A 20,227-nucleotide genomic window follows, 5' to 3' on the forward strand; every position below is an offset into this window, starting at 1 on the left:
TATTTGAAACATGGGCGGGTTCCACACTGCCAAAAAGTAAGTGCTCGGCATGTACTAGGGTTAGGAAGGGGTGTCCTTTCCGGACGCCCCTAACCCTAGTACGTGCCGTGCATGTACAAAATGGCAGTGCCCATTCTATATGGACGCCGCCATTTTGATGTAGCAGACGCTTAGCGTCCACAAGTCTCGGCGCCATTATGACGGCACAAGTGCGTCATAATGGCGCCGCAAAAAGAACCCACTTTTTGCAGCTTCTTTTTGCTGCATGGAAGAGCCGCACGGTTTGTCCGCTGAGGCTCCTTCGCACAGCAAACACCGGCGCCGGCAGACTGCCCTTTTGGGCAGTCTGTAAAGCGCCATGGTGTCCATTGTCAGTTTGCTCATAACTAGAGTCTGCGAAGTGGTGCTCCCAGTAAGTAAAAAAAGAAAAGAAAAGAAACCCACACTTTTTCTGAGGGCAGAATGCTTATGTGGGGCATTTTAATTGGTTTTTTTTTTAAAAAAAAAGGTTTTGTCCCAATTTTTATGTTGAACTTTTCACAAAAATCAACAAAATAAATGCAATGTAAGATACTTTTTAAAAATTATTATAAATAGCAATAAAGAGCTGTTTTTGAAATTATGAATGACAGTAAAATTTTCAAGCACTGGATGCAAGAGAGAGCTGTAACAGATGGAGAATGTAATGGTACCTTTAAGAATAGGTTTACTTTTGTCAGGATATCAAGCATTTATGACCAACATGGAGGCCTCTTTCACATTAGCTATATGCTAAACATTTTGAAACTGAAATTCTAATATGATCTTGTCATATTTAGAACATAACTTAGGTTAGGCATAACTTAAGTCAAGTCAGATTAAGAGAAGGTTAAGAGGTGATATGATAAGCACAAATATTTGAAGTGATGGCATACTGGTGATGGAGCAAGCTTGTTTTCTGCTGCTCCAGAGCCCAAGACATAGAACAATGGATTCAAATTACAGGAAAGGAGAGTCTTCCTAAACATTAGGAAGAACTTCTTCATGGTACAGCTGTTTGACAGGAGAATATGCTGCCTCGGAGTGTGGTGGAGGAGTCATCTTTGGAGGTTTTTATGGTCACTTGTTGTAAGTGCTTTGGTTGTGTATTCCTGAATGTCAGGGGGTTGGACTGGATGGCCCTTGTGCTCTCGTTCAACTCTATGAGTGTGCGATTCTATGATCCCAGATGTGTTCCATTTGCCCCATGTAGACACATTATAACATGCATGAGTGAATATATAGGTCCATTCAGGTATTCTGTAAATATATAGTCCAAAAACAAAGCAAGCAGATTCGAATGACCCATTATGTAAATGACTGAAGAAGACAGCCTGCTATATCTGTGGAAGCTGTTTGTGTAAGCTAGAACCCCATTTATTCTTGTGCTCTAACTCATGTGGAGACCCTCCATGGATACAACAGTTTATCTTCTTCAGAAACATTTTCTTATGCAAGAAACCTGTCAAGCTGACTTGGCTTATGGTGAATATAAGACTTTCAAGTCACACTGTTATCAACAACCCTGATCAGGTCTTACAAACACAGGGCTAAGCCTTCCTTGATTGAATCTATCCACCTGCAATGTGGTCTTCCTATTTTTCTTACTGCTTTTTACCTGGCCATGCATCATTGTCTTTTCCAGCGAATCATGTCTTCTCATGATAAAGTACATTAACCCTGCTAACAGCTAAAATACATTTTCAAACCATCACCAGTTATGTTTGTTTCTCATTCAAACATTGTTCCTGCATTTTCCTATGCCCCCCACTAATGACAATTCTGCTCCATTCAGGCTTGCCACTACCATTCAAATCATTGCTAAACACTTTAAATCTCTATAGTGGCCTATATTTCAAAATGCTTTTGTTGTTTGCCCTTTGAGCTTTTTACCATGAATTGGTATAAAGCCAGGAGAAAGATGTCTTTCACAGAACTTGAGGCACTTTTATTTTTTGGTTCTTTGCATTTCTATAAGTACAAAATGGTACTGCAGAAGACAGTCACAAAAGAGATCATGTGGAGTGAAATTCTGAACCAGACTATTTTAAGTTCTTTTATACACTAATGCACTTTTCTACACTAATAAAGAGGCCTATATTTAGCTTGCTCAAAGCTTTCCACCTGAAGGGTTATGAGTGTTTTTTCAGTATTTCTTAGGAAGTTCCCAATCTTTTTCTGTTCATAGCAGAACTCAAATTCAAGAAGGGAAATCTTTAGCTTACAAGGCTGTAAAATCCCTTCAGAGGGAAATGTGAAGTATTGCTAACAAAATATTCTCCTGTCACTGCTGCATTCAACATTAAAATTCTGCAAGCTGAAAAAACTAACAGAAAGAGTAAACCAGAGTCTGGAAGAAAAGGTAAGGAAGTTGTGATGCTGTTAAACAGAGCAGACCCAGTTACTGCAATGAAATCACCACACCTACACATATATGATGGAAGAATGAAATAACAAGAGCAGGCAGTTAAAATTCTCCATTCTAAGTGTTCTTCCCATACATAACATAGGTCCAAAACACACTGCAGAAAGAATCCAGTTTGAGACCACTTTAACCCACCTGGTTCAGTGCTAGGGAATCCTGGGAATTGTAATTTATTCTGACCCCAGAGCTCTTTGACACAGAAGGCTAAATGTCTCACAAACCTACAGTTCCCAGAATTCCCTAGCACTGAGGCAGGGCAGTTAAAGCAGTCTCAAACTGGATTATTTCTGCTGTGTGTTTTTGAGCATACATTAATCAATGAGAAAAAATAAAGTAATATCATTTGACATGAGGAAGGAATTGAACCTTAAAAAACCCAAGTTGCTAGGAAGTTAGCTTCTAAACTATACTTTTAGATTGGGTTCACAGGATTAAAAATGAAGAGTAATGTCATTCCCACTTACCCTTGAATTGATTTCCGATTCAAATCAACAAATCAATTTGAAATTGAATCATGGTTCCCACTGCATTTGCACCTATCTGAACCGGGTCAGAGAAGGCCAGGATGAAGGAGGCCGGACAGAGAAGGCCACAGAGGAGCCAAGGAGAAGCGAGGAGGCTGGGGATGAGGAAACCGGGGGCGGAGAAGGCCGTGGAGAGGTGAGAAGGTCAGGATGAGGAGGTTAGGGACGAGGAAGCCATGGGCGGAGGAGGCCCGGGCAGATTTGATTTCGCATGGTTCCCACATGGGCTGAATCTACTTACTTCAAAAGAAATTGATTTAGCCCAAAAGACTCAGAAAAAAAAACAATGTCTTTTTGACGTGGCTTAAATGGGTCTGGAGCATGGCTCCCCTTTTCAAATTGCTTCAGTGATTCGGATTAAGTGGGAACCATGCTCATTTAAACTGGATCGTACCAAATCACAATCTGGTTTAAACCATAGTGGGAATAAGACTGTCACTACAGAGAAGGCCTTATGTCCTGTACTCATGAACTTAGTTTCAAATTGGTGAAACATGCAACAAGGCTCCCAGCAAAGATGCCAGACACAACAGCAATCACATTCACTATTTTGCCCACCACAATAGGTAGAGCCATATACTCCGAAGCAGCCTCTTTTAGGCTTTTGTATTCAAAGATCATTGTATTACAGCTCTCATCATAAGACCATTGACTACCATATCTGAGGGTGACAGAAGTTGTAGCTGTAATCCAAGAATTTGCCAAGGCTAGGAAATGTTGTTCCCAAGTATAGTGGAAGCTGTTCAAACACATCTTGTCTGCAGAGAAAACTTCTTGGGGCAGAGAACTCTTTTCAAAAATCCACTATACCTATAATATGATCTATCTGGTTTAGATCTCAGATCTAAGCATGGCTGGCCAGATATTGTTGGACCACAATGCACAGCATTACTCATCATTGGCTATGCTAGCCAGGGCTACTGGAACTGCAGCAACACCTAGAAAGCTGAACTTTGTCCACCTATCCATGACCTCAACAAATATTATAACTAATTGCTTTAAAGCTGATTAACTTGACTTCCAGCTAAAATTTTGAAAAGTTTTAACAAACTGCATCTATGTATGTACGAAAGTATCTATCATAACTCAAAATCGAAGAAATTTCTAAAATAGTTTACCTGTCCAGCCAAGCCAAGAGACTTTTTGCTGCTCCAATCAGATCCACCACTGAGGTAAGGAAATCATTTGGTAATTTTCTGCTTGTCCTGCCATCATAGTGGCCACTTCGCCTCCTCCCTGCGATAAAATTCTGAAGGTTTTTGGCAGATGCATTTAACTTGTGAGAAAGGGTTTTTAGGTTTTCCGTTTCCAATCCGTAATTCTGCATTTAAAAGAAAACATATGTAAAGTTAGCTCTTCATCTCTACAGAAAGCACTGAAAGAACAATGATGCTTTAAAGTCCAACCAAATGTCCTTATTTTGCAGAAAGTAAAATATGCAGACTAAATAAAAGCACAGTTTACTCCATACATTTAAAACTGGATAAGCACTCAACTGAGCGCAAAACAAAAAGCAGGAATGTGAAAATGAATTTCTCTAATGTGAAGTACAGTAGTGTTGTGCTATTATTTAATAGACATGAACTCTGTACAGAACCTCTTTCATTACATAAGCGTGATTTAACAACTGAGGATCCAGTTAATACAGCGGGCCCTTGGATCTGCTGGGGTTTGGTTCCCTTGTGGATACCAAAATCTGTGGATGTTCATATCCCATGAAATACAATGGCATAATAAAATGCTGTACCTTTTATAAAATCAAGGCTTTCTTTTTGGAATTTCTAATTGATTTGAAAAGTTTAAATACAAGAGATGGTGAATATGGAGGGCTGACTGTACATGAAAATGATCATAAATGATGAGAAGATGTTAGCTTTCCAGAGATTTGGAGGCCACAGGGAATTAGAGGGAGGGATATGTGGAAAAAATATGCAGTACTTGGGTTTTCCCCAACACACACACTTTTAGGATCATTAAAATCCATTATGTATTAAAACCAACAAAAAAGGAAGAAGGAAAGACCTATTCCACAAGATTCGCAAAATCAGGGATAAGTTCAAACCAAGGACTGGGATGCTCTACGATAATAAAACTAACATAATTCAAGACCAGGAAGGAATAAAAAGATGATGGATGCAATACACAGAAGAGTTATATAAAAGAGATGACAACATGAAAGACACATGGAACGAAGAGGCATATGAAGATGAACCCCAAATTCTAAAAACTGAGGTGGAAGCTGCAATAAAGGAAATGGCAAAAAAACAATACTCCAGGAACAGATGATATTCCAATAGAACTGTTGCAATCTACATTGACAGAGTCAACGCTAGTGCTAACCAACATACAGATATGGAAAACAAAACGATGGCCAACAGATTAGAAGTGATCAATATATATCCCCATCCACAAAAAAGGAAACAAAAGAGACCGAAGCAACTATAGAACCATAGCACTAATCTCCCATGAGAGCAAAATCACGCTCGAAATTCTACAACATAGGCTCCAACCATACATGGAGAGAGAAATCCCAGAAGTCCAAGCAGGGTTCAGGACAGGAAGAAGTACCAGGGAACCACACTGCAAATATACAATGGCTAATGGAGCATAGCAGGGAGTTCCAAAAGAAAATCAGCATGTGCAAAGCTTTTGACTGAATAGATCATAAAAGGCTATGGAACACCCTTAAAGACATGGGAGTGCCAACACATCTGATAGTCCTAATAAGGAATCTGTACTCAGGTCAAGAGGCTACTGTCAGGACAGAACAAGGAGAAACAGAATGGTTCCCAATTGGCAAAAGGCTGCATCCTATCATCCTACCTATATTCAAAATATATTGTAAAGAAAGCAGGCTTGGATATGAAGGGATGAGTGAAAATAAGAGGAATAATATCATAGAATCATAGAGTTGGAAGAGACCACAAGGGCCATCCAGTCCAACCCCCTGCCATGCAGGAAATCCAAATAAAAGCATCCCCAACAGATGGCCATCCAGCCTCTGTTTAAAGACCTCCAAGGAGGGAGACTCCACTACACTTCGAGGGAGTGTGTTCCACTGTCGGACAGCCCTTACTGTCAGGAAGTTCTTCCTAATGTTGAGGTGGAATCTCTTTTGCTGTAGCTTGCATCCATTGTTCCAGGTTCTAGTCTCTGGAGCAGCAGAAAACAAGCTTGCTCCCTCCTCAATATGACTTCCCTTCAAACCGACAATCTGAGATATGATGACAACACCATAATACTAGCAGAGAACCTCACAGACCTGGAAGAACTACTTTCAAAGTAGAAAGTACAAGGCAGGTTTATTGTTGAACATAAAGAAAACAAAAATAATGACCACAGAGAACTTACACACATTCAAACTAGACAATGAGGAAATAGTACTAGAAAAAGAGTTCTCATATCTGGGATCAAACATTGATCAGAATGGGGTCTGCAGCCAAGAAATCAGAAGATTAAGAATGGGGAGTACAGCTATGAAAGAACTGGAAAAGATCCTAAAATGCAAAGACATACAACTCAGCACAAAAGTCAGAATCACACAGACCATTGAATTCCCTATTAGCATGTATGGATGTGAGAGCTGGACAGTCAAGAAAGAAGATAGAAGGAAAATCAACTCATTTGAGATGTGGTGCTGGAGAAGAATGCTGAAAAGTCTATGGACAGCCAAAATGACAAACAAATGGGTCCTAGAGCAGATCAAGCCAGAAATATCCCTAGAAGCCAAGATGACAAGACTTAGGGCATGTTCCCACTATGATTTAAAGTGAATAACCTATCAGTTTATATGAAAGTCATCCCCATTTCAAACTGATTCCAATCCTACTTTGATCAATTTCTGTCATGATAAAGAGAGGCAAACACAAACCCTTCAGTTTTTACAGAAACTAGTTTCCTAGTGATTCTTTTCAAAAGAATCAATTCCAAAGTGTGCTCTACAAGTGGGAACAGGAGATCTGAACAGTGTCATTCTGGAGGGGAGGGACTAATGGTAGAGGGGTATTTACCATCCCTCCTCAGGTTTTGGTAGAGCCATTATCCCCCCTGCCTCACCCTGACTTGCCTTTGTGCTTGTGGTGTGACTTATGGGTGCATGATTTCTTTTTAAAAAAAAATAAAATTGATAGAAGATTTGATTAATTGATTTTATAACTATCCAGTGAAGCAAATTGATAGAAGATGTGATTCATTGGTTTTGCAACTACTTGCCTCACTGATTACAAGTAGTTGTAAAACCACTGAATCACATCTTCTATCAATTTATTTAAAATATAACTTCCCAAGCCAGGCTGCCTGGGTTGCCGCTTACCTCACTGGTGACACACAGGTGATTGGCATGCATTTTGAAGCAGCATGGATGGCAATTGTGCAAAAAAAAAAGAAGCGATTGCAAGGAGATAATGAAAAGATTCACTTTCATAGTGGGAACGATGGATCTTTTGGAATCGATTACCAACACAAAGGGAAGGCGAATCGGAAAATGGTTTAAAGCGTAAGTGGGAATGAGCCCTTAGACTATCATACTTTAGACACATCATGAGAAGCAATTAATCATTGGAAAAGACAATAATGTTAGGAAATGTGGAGTAAAGTAGAAAGAGAGGAAGGCCACTTGCTACATGGATGGATTTAATTAAAGAGATCACAAATATGAGGTTGCAGGAACTGGGCAGAGCAGTAGAAGATAGGGGGGCCTAGAGATGTCTCATCCATAGGGTACCCATGGGTTGAGATCGATATGAAGGCAGTTAACAACAACAACAAATGTATTACAAGACTTGTTCATCAAATGATCACATTTGGGCACATTAATATAAAGGTGTAGTTATCCAGACAATAATTGGAAATCTACTAATTTAATTCACTTATAAATATTTTCATATTTTTTGTTAGAAATTTAGCTGCAACTACTGAACTTTCAGAAATCACATATCACTTAATTCATGAGAAAGAAGCAACAAGCTAAAGCTGAAATCATATAAAGCCACTAATGTTATAGAAAATGTGGGCCTGAAATGCATGGGACAAAAAGTGGTTTCCAGCTGCTTTGTGGGCATAGTATTTAGATGCACCCAAAGCAGCCGGAAGCTGAAACAAGGCTGCGCTTCAGTTCTTTGGACCAGATTTTAAAAGAGTCGATCTGAATCAACTCCTGACCAGCATGGCTTGGGACCTGCGGAGGCTGACTACTTTGGGACTGGACTGTGTGGTCACCATGGTTCTGGCCCGACTGTGATTGGAGGCCACTCCTTCATGGATATCTGCTTCACCCCAAAATAACTTACATTGTATTCTGAACTTACAAGTTCATCACACTACCTCCATTCTTGCAATGATAGCATTAATGAAGGAAAGTGCATACATACTGATTTGGGATCACATCCTACTGCACATCTGTTCATTAGTGTGATAGGGCTATTGGTGGCCTCTCAGTTAATGAAGAATTAATCTAAATTATTTTCAGCCAGCGTGAGCTTGTGGTTTGAGTGATGGGAGACCAGCGTTTAAATCCCCACTTGGCCATGGAAACCCACTGGATGACCTTGGTTAAATCACACTCTCTCAGTCTCAGAGCAAGGCAAAGGCAAACCTACTCTGAACAAAACTTGCCAAGAAAACTCTGTGATAGATTCCTCTTAGAATCACCATGGTCCAAAATACACTGCAGAAATAATCTAACCTAGGATATAGTAAAAGGAGTCAGGGCACATTTGTAACTCTCCTTAACATATGTTACCACATACATTCAGATGATGTTTTGCAATGATCAAACAACCACCACGGACGAAAAAAATGCCAATAAAAAAACCAAACTTCAGAAAAGGCAGGTTGCATGTCAAGTGAGAAGGACACGAATAGTAATTATAAAGAGAACACTGGCTTGGCTCTTTCAATTAATGGTAATCATGTCCAATTGATTTTTCAAAATAATTACTGTTATATTTATTATTTTTATGGGCAGGACTTATGCTACTGAGAAATATATAGCAAATGTATACCTGGGGAACTTTTTCAGGTTGCTGGGAGGCAACTTTCAGTCACCATTATCTACTGGATTCTCAGAGAAAAAGGAAGCAATACAGTGCAGGTTCTTCTGGTCTGAACCACTGCCAGTTTTGGTCCTGGATACAACCAACATGTGGACCCCAACAAATTAATTCAGTGTGCCTTTCTGTATTATCTGAGAAAAAGCTGCTTGCTTACAGCAGCAAAGGGGCAACATAAGATTTATAAAACCACTTGACATTCCCAGCTTTGAACAAAACCATTTCTCAGAAGAAAGCAGTAATTTCCAGACTGATGAACACTATTTTTGATGCAATGAGGCAATATTCAATTGTATGTTGACATGCATAAAATGTTTCTAACTTCTATTTGCATTCCAATTTGTCCTCCCATCTTTTGTATTGTGAAATTTGATGTGTTTATACAATTCCTGTATTTTATGTCAGAAACATTCCTAATTCCTCCCATTTAACCCACAAAAGTTTACCAATGCACAAAGTAAGTCAACTGCTTCCAAGATAAGTTCTTGATGACCAATTCGAGTAACCCCCAGATCTTCCAGTTCTTGATGAGTGATACGTAATAGCTGGTCCCCACCAATCTTTTCTCTTTCAAAATTCTTGATATACTGCTGCAGGCAGTCATCGAGACCTAAAAGGGGGAAAATGTTGAGGGTGAATACAATGTTATTTTATATGCACAAAATGAAATATTTGAAACTTGAATAAGTTACCAATAGTATACTGCATGATAACTTTAAACCTTGGTTTAAACTTAACAACTTTTTAAACAAAAACAACACAATTAGTGTGTGTATTAAAAAGTCTCCTATTATTACTATTTTCCAACCCACTTATTGGAACAAAAATGACTGTTTGAATCTAACCATTTTTAAATTTAAAAGTTTATTGGCAGTTGGTCATTGTTAGACTAGTATCCAGTGCCAGTTGTTCTTTTTAATCACTTTATTTTATAGTGCAAGAAGTGTTGTTTAGAAACAAATCCTTTAATTAACCTAAGTACAACCAAAATAGCAAGCTTTAAAAACTTTTTTAATGAACAATTATTATTTAAGCTAGTGGCCATTGACATCTGAACTGAATTTTGTTACTCAATTTTTTGATTTAGTCCTATATTGGTGTAATCCTACACATTAATGTATATAAAAAAAAGGTTTAAACATTCTAGGCTGCATCAACAGAAGTACAGTGTCTAGATCAAAGGAAGTAGTAAGTGCTGCTCTATTCTGCTTTGGTCAGGCCTCACCTGTCCAGTTCTGGGCACAATTCAAAAAGGATAGTGACAAATTGGAGGATGACCAAAATAGTGAAGCGTCTGGAAATCATGCCTTACGAGGAAAGAGTTAGGGAGATGGGTTTGTTTAGCCTGGAGAAGAGGTGTTAAGAGGTGATATGATAGCCCTGTTTAAGTATTCGAAGGGGTGTCATACTGAGGAATGGAGCAAGCTTGTTTTCTGCTGCTCCAGAGAACAGGACCCAGAAAATGGATGGAAGCTACAGGAAAAGAGATTCGACCTCAACATTAGGAGGAACTTCCTGACAGGAAGAACTGTTCAACAGTGAAACACACTCCCTCAGAGTGTGGTGGAGTCTTCTTTGGAGGTTTTTAAACAGAGGCTGGATGGCCACCTGTTGGGACTGCTTTGATTGTGAATTCCTGCATACTTAAACAGGGCTATCATATCACCTCTTGACACCTCTTCCAACTCTATGAATGTATGGTTCTAAAAAAACCATCACAAATTTTCGGTGATTTTTAAAAAACGTCCCCCCCCCCCCCCCAAACCTCCTCTAAAAAAAAAAACAAAACAAAACACCAAAGATACTGAATGCAAAAGCAAAAGCAAAAATGTTTCTAAATCTCTGTTTTCAAAAGGAAAAGAACAACAACCATGTACTTTTCCAAGTTATATTGTAAACACCATTCTAAGAATTGCTTTTAAGACTAAATGGGAACTATAGTCCAAACAAAGAAACTTTTCCACACTGTATTTATAATACACTGCACCCAGTAAGCACAGCCTCTTACTGTCCATATGTGGGGGGGGGGGGAACGGGGGGTTGTGAGGTATCTTTTACAATTTAAAACAGTTCCAGGGAGGAAGAAAAATGGGAGGTGTCTCAAGAAACCAGGATGGATGACTAAGGAACTTTCAATTGAGCTAAGTTTTAAACAGAACATGTATAAGAAATGGAGAAATGGGGAAATCACCAAAGAGGAATTCAAACAAATAGCTAGCATGTATAGAGATAAAGTCAGAAAAGCTAAAGCACATAATGAACTCAGGCTTGCTAGAGAGGTTAAGAACAACAAAAAGGGCTTTGTTGAATATGTCCACAGCAAAAGAAAGAATGAGATGGCAGGGCCACTGTGTAGAGAACATGGCAAAATGCTAACAGGAGACAGAGAAAGGGCAGAATTACTCAACACGTTCTTTGCCTCAGTCTTCTCAAAAAAGGAAAAGTGTGCTCAACCTGAGGATAATGGAACAGAAGACAGAATAGGGGAATTTCAGCACAGAATAAGTAAAGAGATAGTACAGGAATATTTGGTTAATCTAAATGAATATAAATCTCCAGGAATATAAACTACATCCAAGAGTATTAAAGGAACTGGCAAATGTAATATCGGAACCATTGGCAATAATCTTTGAGAATTCCTAGAGAACATGAGAAGTCCCAGCAGACTGGAGGAGGGAAAACATTGTCCCTATCTTCAAAAAGGGAAAAAAGGAGTATCCCAACAATTATCGTCCAGTTAGTCTGACATCTATACCAGGAAAGATTCTAGAGCAGATCATTAAAAAGAGAGTCTGGGAACATCTAGAAAGCAATGCCATAATCACAAAAAGTCAACACGGGTTTCAGAGAAAGAAGTCATGCCAGACAAACCTGATCTCTTTTTTGACAAAATTACCAGCTTGGTAGATGAAGGGAATGCTGTGGATATATTATATCTTGATTTCAGTAAGGCCTTTGACAAGGTTCCCCATGACATTCTTGCAAACAAGCTTGTAAAATGTAGGCTAGACAAGGCAACTGTTAAATGCATTTGTAATTGGTTGACCGGTCTAACCAAAAGGGTGCTGAACAATGGCTCCTTTTCATCCCGGAGAGAAGTGACCAGTGGGGTCCCACAGGGTTCTGTCCTGGGCCCAGTGCTATTCAGCATCTTAATCAATGACTTGGATGACAGAATTGGGGGCATACTTATCAAATTTGCAGATGACACCAAATTAGGAAGAGTAGGAAATACCCCAGAGGACAGGTTCAAAATTCAAAATGACCTGAATAGACTAGAAAGCTGGGCCAAAGCTAACAAAATGAATTTCAACACAGAGAAATGTAAGGTACTGCATTTAGGGTGGAAAAATGAAATGCACAGATATAGGATGGGGGACACCTGGCTGAATGAAATTATGTGTGAAAGGGATCTTGGAATCCAAGTAGACCACAAGTTGAACATGAGTCAACAGTGCGATGCAGCAGCTAAAAAGGCCAATGCAATTTCAGGTTGCATCAATAAAAGTATAGTGTCTAGATCAAGGGAAGTAATAGTGCCATTCTATTCTGCTTTGGTCAGGCCCCACCTGGAATACTGTGTCCAGTTCTGGGCACCACAATTCAAAAAGGACATTGAGAAACTGGAGCGTGTCCAAAGGAGGGTGTCTAAGATGGTGAAGAGCCTGGAAACCATGCCCTATGAGGAACGACTTAGGGAGCTGGGGATGTTTAGCCTTGAGAAGAGAAGCCTTGTTTAAATATTTGAAGGGATGTCATATTGTGGAGGGAACAAGTTTGTTTTCTACTGCTCCAGAGAACAGGACCTGGAACAATGGATACAAGTTACAGGAAAGAGATTCCACCTCAACATTAGGAGGACTTCCTGATAGTAAGGGCTGTTCAACAGTGGAACACACTCCCTCGGAGTGTGGTGGAGTCTCTTTCCTTGGAAGTCTTTAAACAGATGCTGGATGGCCATCTGAGAATTCCTGCATGGCAAGGGGTTGGACTAGAGGGCCCTTGTGGTCTCTTCCAACTCTATAATTCTATGATTCTGTGACTCTATGATACAAATTGTTGAATACACCCTCATTCCCAAAATAATAGTCAGAATTATAACGCTACCAATAATCACCAAGTATTTGGAGGAGGGGAAAATGATGATTACAGCTATGATAGTGTTGTGATGGTGGTGATAATGATGAAGAAGGTAGCAGAGCAACAGGTCAATTTATCTATGCTTGTCTATTCAGCAGGAAGCTCTACTGGGTTTCATGGAATTTGCAACTCAAAACCTCTGACATCAAACATGTCTCAGTCATGGTTTCAAGAATTTATTTGGATTGGGAACAAAGCAGAAGTAGAGACAAGGAAGTGGGTGTAAAAGGAGAAAAATGATGAGAAAGAGAGAAAGAATCATAGGACTTTATCAATCCAGCAAAAAATATGGGAGCATAGTGGTATGCTCCTGTCAATATTGCACAATAACGTGAAGATCATCACATTGTGAAATATTGCGATTATCATGCGATTATCCCATAAATAATCACCCGATTGTCCCATAAATTTTCCCATGAATAAAAAGCGGTGCTTTATTCACACGATAATTGCGACATCATATGAGTCCTATGATCATCTTCATGGTATTGGACGATATTGACGGAAGCATATCGCTATGCTCCCATCTTTTTTCCTGGTCTGATAAAGTTCATAGAATCACCGACTCATAGAGATGGAAGATACCTCAAGGGCCATCCAGTCCAACCCCCTGCCATTTAGGAATACAAAATCAAAACTCCCTGACAGATGGTCATCCAGTCTCTGTTTAAAAACAGAGGCAGAGAAGGAGAAAGGGGGGAAAAGTGAAACCAATAATTAAAAGAGAAAGGAATCAAGTGGCAGAGCAGAGATGAGGAAGACAGACATTAAGAGCAACAAGACAGGTCAGACTCTGACACTAGGAATCCTACATGTACATGGATCATCTTTCAAAACATTTTTATTTACCAAGACTGACTAAAAATGAAGTGAAACATTTCAGGTTGCTTGCCAGATATTCATGATTGTGAACAGTACTGCATTTTAATTTGCATAGAAATACCAAGTAACATAAGGATCCTCAATTATCTCAAACAGCAGGCTATTCTATTTAAGGCTTTTTCTACATATCAGCACAAAGAATTCTTCTCCAGCATACTGCAGGGGTACAAAAGCACTCCATAGGAAAATGTTATACCATTAGCGCAATGTGCCTAGACTGCATACCTTTGATAAACAATACAAAACTTTAGAAAAATCCATAGAGAATTCAACAGATAAAAGATACGAACCAAACAAATAAAATGGAGAATCCATATAATTATATTAATCCCCGGGATCTAACATTTGTCATATTCAAGACTAAACTATCTCTACAGATTCCAAATTTCAATCGATGTGCACAACAGTGTTCCACCCTTGGAAAAGTATATCTAAATGTATTAATAGCCAGAAAACCTACTATTACCATCTACTAGAAATCTCGCACTTAGCTTCTGGAGTATGAATTGTTGAAAAAGATTGACAAGATTTTAACAATAGCAAACCTCACTCACTCACCCTCAACATGGAGATAAGCAGTTCTCTGCTTCCTTCCCCCTAGAACATGAGGTTTGATGCCATTGTTTACATTACTTTAATATTATTGTTGGAAACATTATTTTGCTCCCCCCCCAAAAAATGATACCTTTTATTTAATCATACACACACACACACACACACACATATACACACACCGTCCCAAATGCATAGATTCTTCATCAAGTTGGGAACAGTGGTCTGTGTCACACAACTGAAGGTACAACAGATCTTCTTATGAAGAAAGACAATGTGGGTGATGTGAACAATCGTAAGCATTTTTAAAAGAAATAAACATCTGTGTAATTAATCCCTGATCTCCCTCACTCAGCATCAGATCTTCAGCATGTAAAGGCAGCATTTTTATGAACTGTTAGCCCATTAACTCAAGATATATCAGGCTGAATTGGAGATCCTGGGCAGGTAAAATAAATATGGGGTGGCAGCTAATCCTGACTTTTCTAATAAAACTGAGAGACATAAGCCTAATGCACACTGCAGAAACAATGCAGTTTGACACTGCTTTAATTGCCATGGTCATTATCACACGGCGAAAACTTCCAGTCTATTCCAAAGTCAATCATGGGTATTCACGTTAATGCACGAGATATTATCACATGCTGTCACTGTGGAGTCATTCTGAGCCCAATCCAAAATGAACTCTGGAATAGCTAAATTCGGTGAATTACTGAATTCACAAATCCTTCTCCCAGGCTGATTTGCATACAGTTCGAAGTTGTGTTGGTGTGGAATGCATGTTTGCTTCGGTCCTGGTATCCCCCTCCTCCCCACCTAGAAAGCGACTACAATTTCCATGAAGCTTCGCTACAATCTTGCTTCTATTTTGCTTCCGGTAGTCCTTCCACTTCTAGTGCTGGCGAGGGGGAAAAGCAGATGTTTCCAATGGTAGGGGCGGAGAGCTAGTGGAAAATGCATATGTGCGCATTTTAATGTAAACAGAGCAGTGTATGGTTTGTGCCTCCTGCCCCACCAAGATCTTCAAATGGGGGCTTCCTTTGAGTAGTCATATTCTGATCTCCTCGGGCGTGTTGCCCAGCCGATGTGATGGGTAGGGAGGTGTCTTATTTTGCCAACACATGTCATGTTTGTGATAATATATATATATATATATATATATATGTGCATGTGTGCATGCACGCACACTCACACACATATATACGTGTACATATGCATATACATACTCATACATATACACACATATACATACAGATATAAGTATGTATATATACATGTACATATATATGTATATGTAAATACATATATATGTACACATATATATACATATGCACGCCCATGCCCATGGCACGCCCACGGGGGAAGTAATGTGTATATATATGTATATATGTATATAATTGTGCATACATACATATACATTGTTGGATATATGTATATGCACCTTGAGGAGCTTAAGCACACACATTTTATTTACAACTAACATGTGCTTGGAGCATATAGTGGCATACCTGCTGACACATTTCCTGGTGTGGCACATCTGTTCATATAGAGGCCTGCACCTATATACACACACACACATACATATATGCATAGGTGCAGCCATCTATATGTACATGTATAAAGTGCACTTATAATGTGCGTAGACCAAGTGCCTGCACCCACAGATATATATGCCCACATCTATATTTTATGTGGAGCCTGCATTCACGCAAAACAGGACACAGGGAACAGGGGAAGCGGCTCCCTTCTTCACCCAGAAACGTTGAAGTTCATGATGCATTCAGAGCCCCACTGGGCATGCACAAGGATCCCAGTTCAAATTGGAGAATCCACATGGTATGTACTTTGGTGATAATTTATTTTGCACTCGCTCCGCTTTGCATTTGGAATGACCGCAGTGTCACTCTTCATGTGTGGTAATTAATCACGTAATTTGGCTTATTATCGAATTGGCCCTGCTTGGCATTTCCTTCGGGATGGGGGCACATATCCCACATATAACGGCCCATGACTCGATAGTAGAGAATCCTGGGACCTGTAGTTTGCTGTGGCACCAGAACTCTGACAGAGAAGACTAAATATCACACAAAACTTGAAATCCCAGAATTCCACAGTATTGAGCCATGTCATTTAAACTGGTGTCAAACTGCATTATTTTTGTAATGCATATACAGCCATAGTCAGACATCTAGGATATACAGGCAATGTGACCTGGCACTGGTAACTACTGAGTTACTCTTGAATGAGAGACAAAATTCTAGGGTTCACTGCTTTTCTCTGTTGGAGCATGTAGAATCAAGATTAAACATGCAACATGCAGAAGACATGCACATGGAACAGGAACGCCACTGGAAGGTCTCTGCTGTGTAGCTCTGTGCAGGCTGCAAAGGAAAAATCCTCCCATGCAGAAGCTGCTGGCCAGATAAATAATTGCTTTACTGCCAAATACTCACAAAAAGGACTTTAATCTTTGGTTCCAATATGTACAAACAGACTATCAAAGTGCTTTGCCAGACTCCTATATACAAACACAACCACACTGAGCATTCACCTCTTGCTCTCTCTTATAAAACCCTTGGGGTTTTGAGTCCTTTCCCCTCCTGGGATGTCACCCAGTTTCCTGTCACCTGACAGCTGTGACTCTTCAGAATTGAAGCTTGCTGGTTTCACCTCCTGCCCCTCTGTAATCAGCTTCCTGTGACTCAAGACTCTCCAAATGTTGAATCATCATGTCTGCCACCTGAGCTTAGGTTACCTTGTCACCTTTGTCCCAGTTCCAGGCTATAGCTACATCTCTGACATTTTCTGTCCAGAGTGCTCTGTCCTCTGACATTCTCTTCATAATTTAGTGACTTCAGTGGAAAATAATTCTTGCGGTACAAATGGGAAGAGGGAAGCCAAACACTAGTAAAACTGAATCCTCTGTATTCGAAGTGGTCAGCAGACAGGAGATGTTATTCCCATCCATAACAGTCTAGCCATGTGTGATATGAGATGGCTTTACTTGTAGTAGAACAGATAGCAGCAATGTAGTCTGTGTTTCATCATAAAAATTATTTGGCTTAGAAATATTATTTTAGTTTCTTTAATTTTTAAAACATTAGGATCTCAAGATTTTAAACAAGTTCCAATTTTTGAACCAGTATTATCATATCACAAATGGAATATCTAAAAAATTTACCATGTGGAATCTTTCCCAGTTTATAATTTATAATTTTATTTTATATTCATGTTCTTTTAAATTTTTATTCCACTTTAGTTTTTTGCATTCTTTTACTGTTCAGCAGCCAAGCTCTCCAAGCAGTAGACATCTAACTCGACAACATAAAACATAAAATAACAATAAAGGAATGTCAGTAAAATAGCGCAAAGTAATACCAACACAAGGACTATATGTAATCCACTACATACTTAATTCTAGACTCTGAATGACCTCCCTAATTCTCCCCAGAAATTGACCTGTAATCTTCTTTCCCCCCACAATTCCAATATCAGAATTTTCATACTGGATGGCTGAAGACCATATATCTTCCTGTGACAGCAAGGAAGAATGCCTAAGAGTGTGTGTGTCAAACAACACAGTCAACAATGAAATATATGACTTTCAGATCTGAATTGTGAGAAAGAATCTAGCTGGGCCTAACCATTTGGCATGTCTATTGCCTTCTACCTTTCCTCACATCATTGTCTTTTCCACTAATTCATGCATTCTCCTGATGTGGCCAATTCTGTTCAATTAGGCAGAAACCTTGTTAAAACCAAACTGAATTACTTAGGCAAAAATAAACATGGCAAACGCACTGTCCATCCATTCACTGACAGCCATTTTAAGTTTCAATAACTCATGCCAAAAAATACTGCCTGTCAATTGGAACTATCTACTAAAAATAGAAATAAAATTCAAAGCCATCCATCCTGACAAATAATTTGGATTTTCTATCATTATTTATATCTTCAAATTAAGGAAACACTAATTGTCCACATGCTAAATCATTTGACAACTGTTCAGTGATGCCAGCTAAATCTAACAGAAACACAATGGAAATCATGATCAAACTAGCTCAGAATCACACCTGTTTAGTTCAAAACATTCCTACATTTACAGCCCAATTCAGATGGAACTAAAGGCATCTACATACATTCTACCAGCAAGAGAGGGAATTGTATGGATAAACACATGCAACACATGATTTCCCAGCCAACAGGGGAACACAGCTCTCTTTAAAAGTTGGAATTCTACCAACCAGCTGTTCCACTACATAGTGGGAATACTGAATCAAAATAGCCTGGGGAGAGGAAGCATAAGCATAACAAACAACTCCCCGCCCATTGTCTAGGGAGTTTGGGAAGTGTGTTATGGGTGTGAAAAACCTTTTCTCCAAGGTCCTGCAAGGGGCCAATGCAACCCTGCACACCCTTGCAGTTGTTCACCCCATTACAGTCTGTCAACACCAACTAAAGTATTGTCAGGTGCCACTAAGTGATCGAGACAATATACTAGACTTTGTACTAGAGCAGAAGTACTAGGGTTTGTACAGTGTGCCCTTGTTTTATGTGGGGGATCTGTTCTAGACCCCCCCCCCGTGTAAAACAAAAAACACGTATGCTCGAGCCCCACTGAAAGCAATGGAGCTCGTGCTTGTGGTGGCATGTGGCACCAGAGGCGCACGCACCATTGTTTCTTCCGGCATGTGGTGCCGAAAGAAGCAGCACTGCTTTCAGCATATAATGTGCAGCATATAATGTGAAAGCAGCATATAATGTGCTCGCGTATGACCCGGGCACACTGTACTAGAAAAGCACCAGGGTTCCAACAAAAGAATGTCAGCATGAATCCAAAAGTGACCAGCATCTAACCCATGTTGTGTGGGAAAGGAACAAGACATCCACTGGTCTTAGACCTCTCTTCAACCATGCTGTAATGCTATACAAGCAAAAGGAAGAAATGGTATAAGCCAAAACACTATTTTAATTGTTTCAGTAATTACATTATTTATACTATTTTAAATTATTTTGTGGCATTATTCATTTAAAAATACTATATGGCTTCCAACATAAAACCAATTGTAAAATTATATATAAAACTGAATACGTTAACTCCACAGCTATTCTAGAAAACAACAATACAAAGAAAATAGCAAGCATCAGTATAAATATCACTACTGGTACATCACATTTCTTTTTAAAAGATAGCAGGGAGGGGCCCAGACCACTTGAGAAAACGAGTTCCTGTATGACAGGGCTGCTACAAATCTAGCCTCTGTAAAACTTTGGAGTATACCACATCAGAATATATTAGCTAGTACTAGTGAGGTTTCTACAAAAGCAACCACCTCTCAGGTGGTGGGACAGAGAGTAGGGCTTCTCTGGAAGATCTCAACACTGTAGTAGGCTCATAAAAGTGTACAGGCCTTCAAATAACCTGGACCCAGGCTGTATATGGTTTTTAAGTCAAAATCAGCACTTTGAATTGTGCCCAGAAACAGACTGGGAGCCAATGGAGCTGTTGCAACAAGGGAGTTGTGTCCTCCCTGTAACCAGCTCCAGTTAACAACCTGGCTGCAGCTATTTGGACCAGCTGAGCACTTTTCAAAGGCAGCCCCATGTACAGCACATCAAAGTAATCCAAATAGAAT

The 20,227-nt window shown here is 39.5% G+C and overlaps 1 protein-coding gene across 1 annotated transcript in view; it reads right to left on the reverse strand.

Moving 5' to 3' along the window:
- CNKSR2 (connector enhancer of kinase suppressor of Ras 2) overlaps window positions 1-20,227 on the reverse strand; it is a 196,879-nt gene that overhangs the window by 159,861 nt on the left and 16,791 nt on the right. The window contains 2 exon segments of the mRNA XM_042457023.1: window positions 4,086-4,288; window positions 9,464-9,627. Of these exon segments, the coding sequence (XP_042312957.1) occupies window positions 4,086-4,288; window positions 9,464-9,627 (367 nt within the window).

The sequence above is a fragment of the Sceloporus undulatus genome, chromosome 3 (assembly GCF_019175285.1).
Source record: "Sceloporus undulatus isolate JIND9_A2432 ecotype Alabama chromosome 3, SceUnd_v1.1, whole genome shotgun sequence".
NCBI classification, from domain to species: domain Eukaryota; kingdom Metazoa; phylum Chordata; class Lepidosauria; order Squamata; family Phrynosomatidae; genus Sceloporus; species Sceloporus undulatus.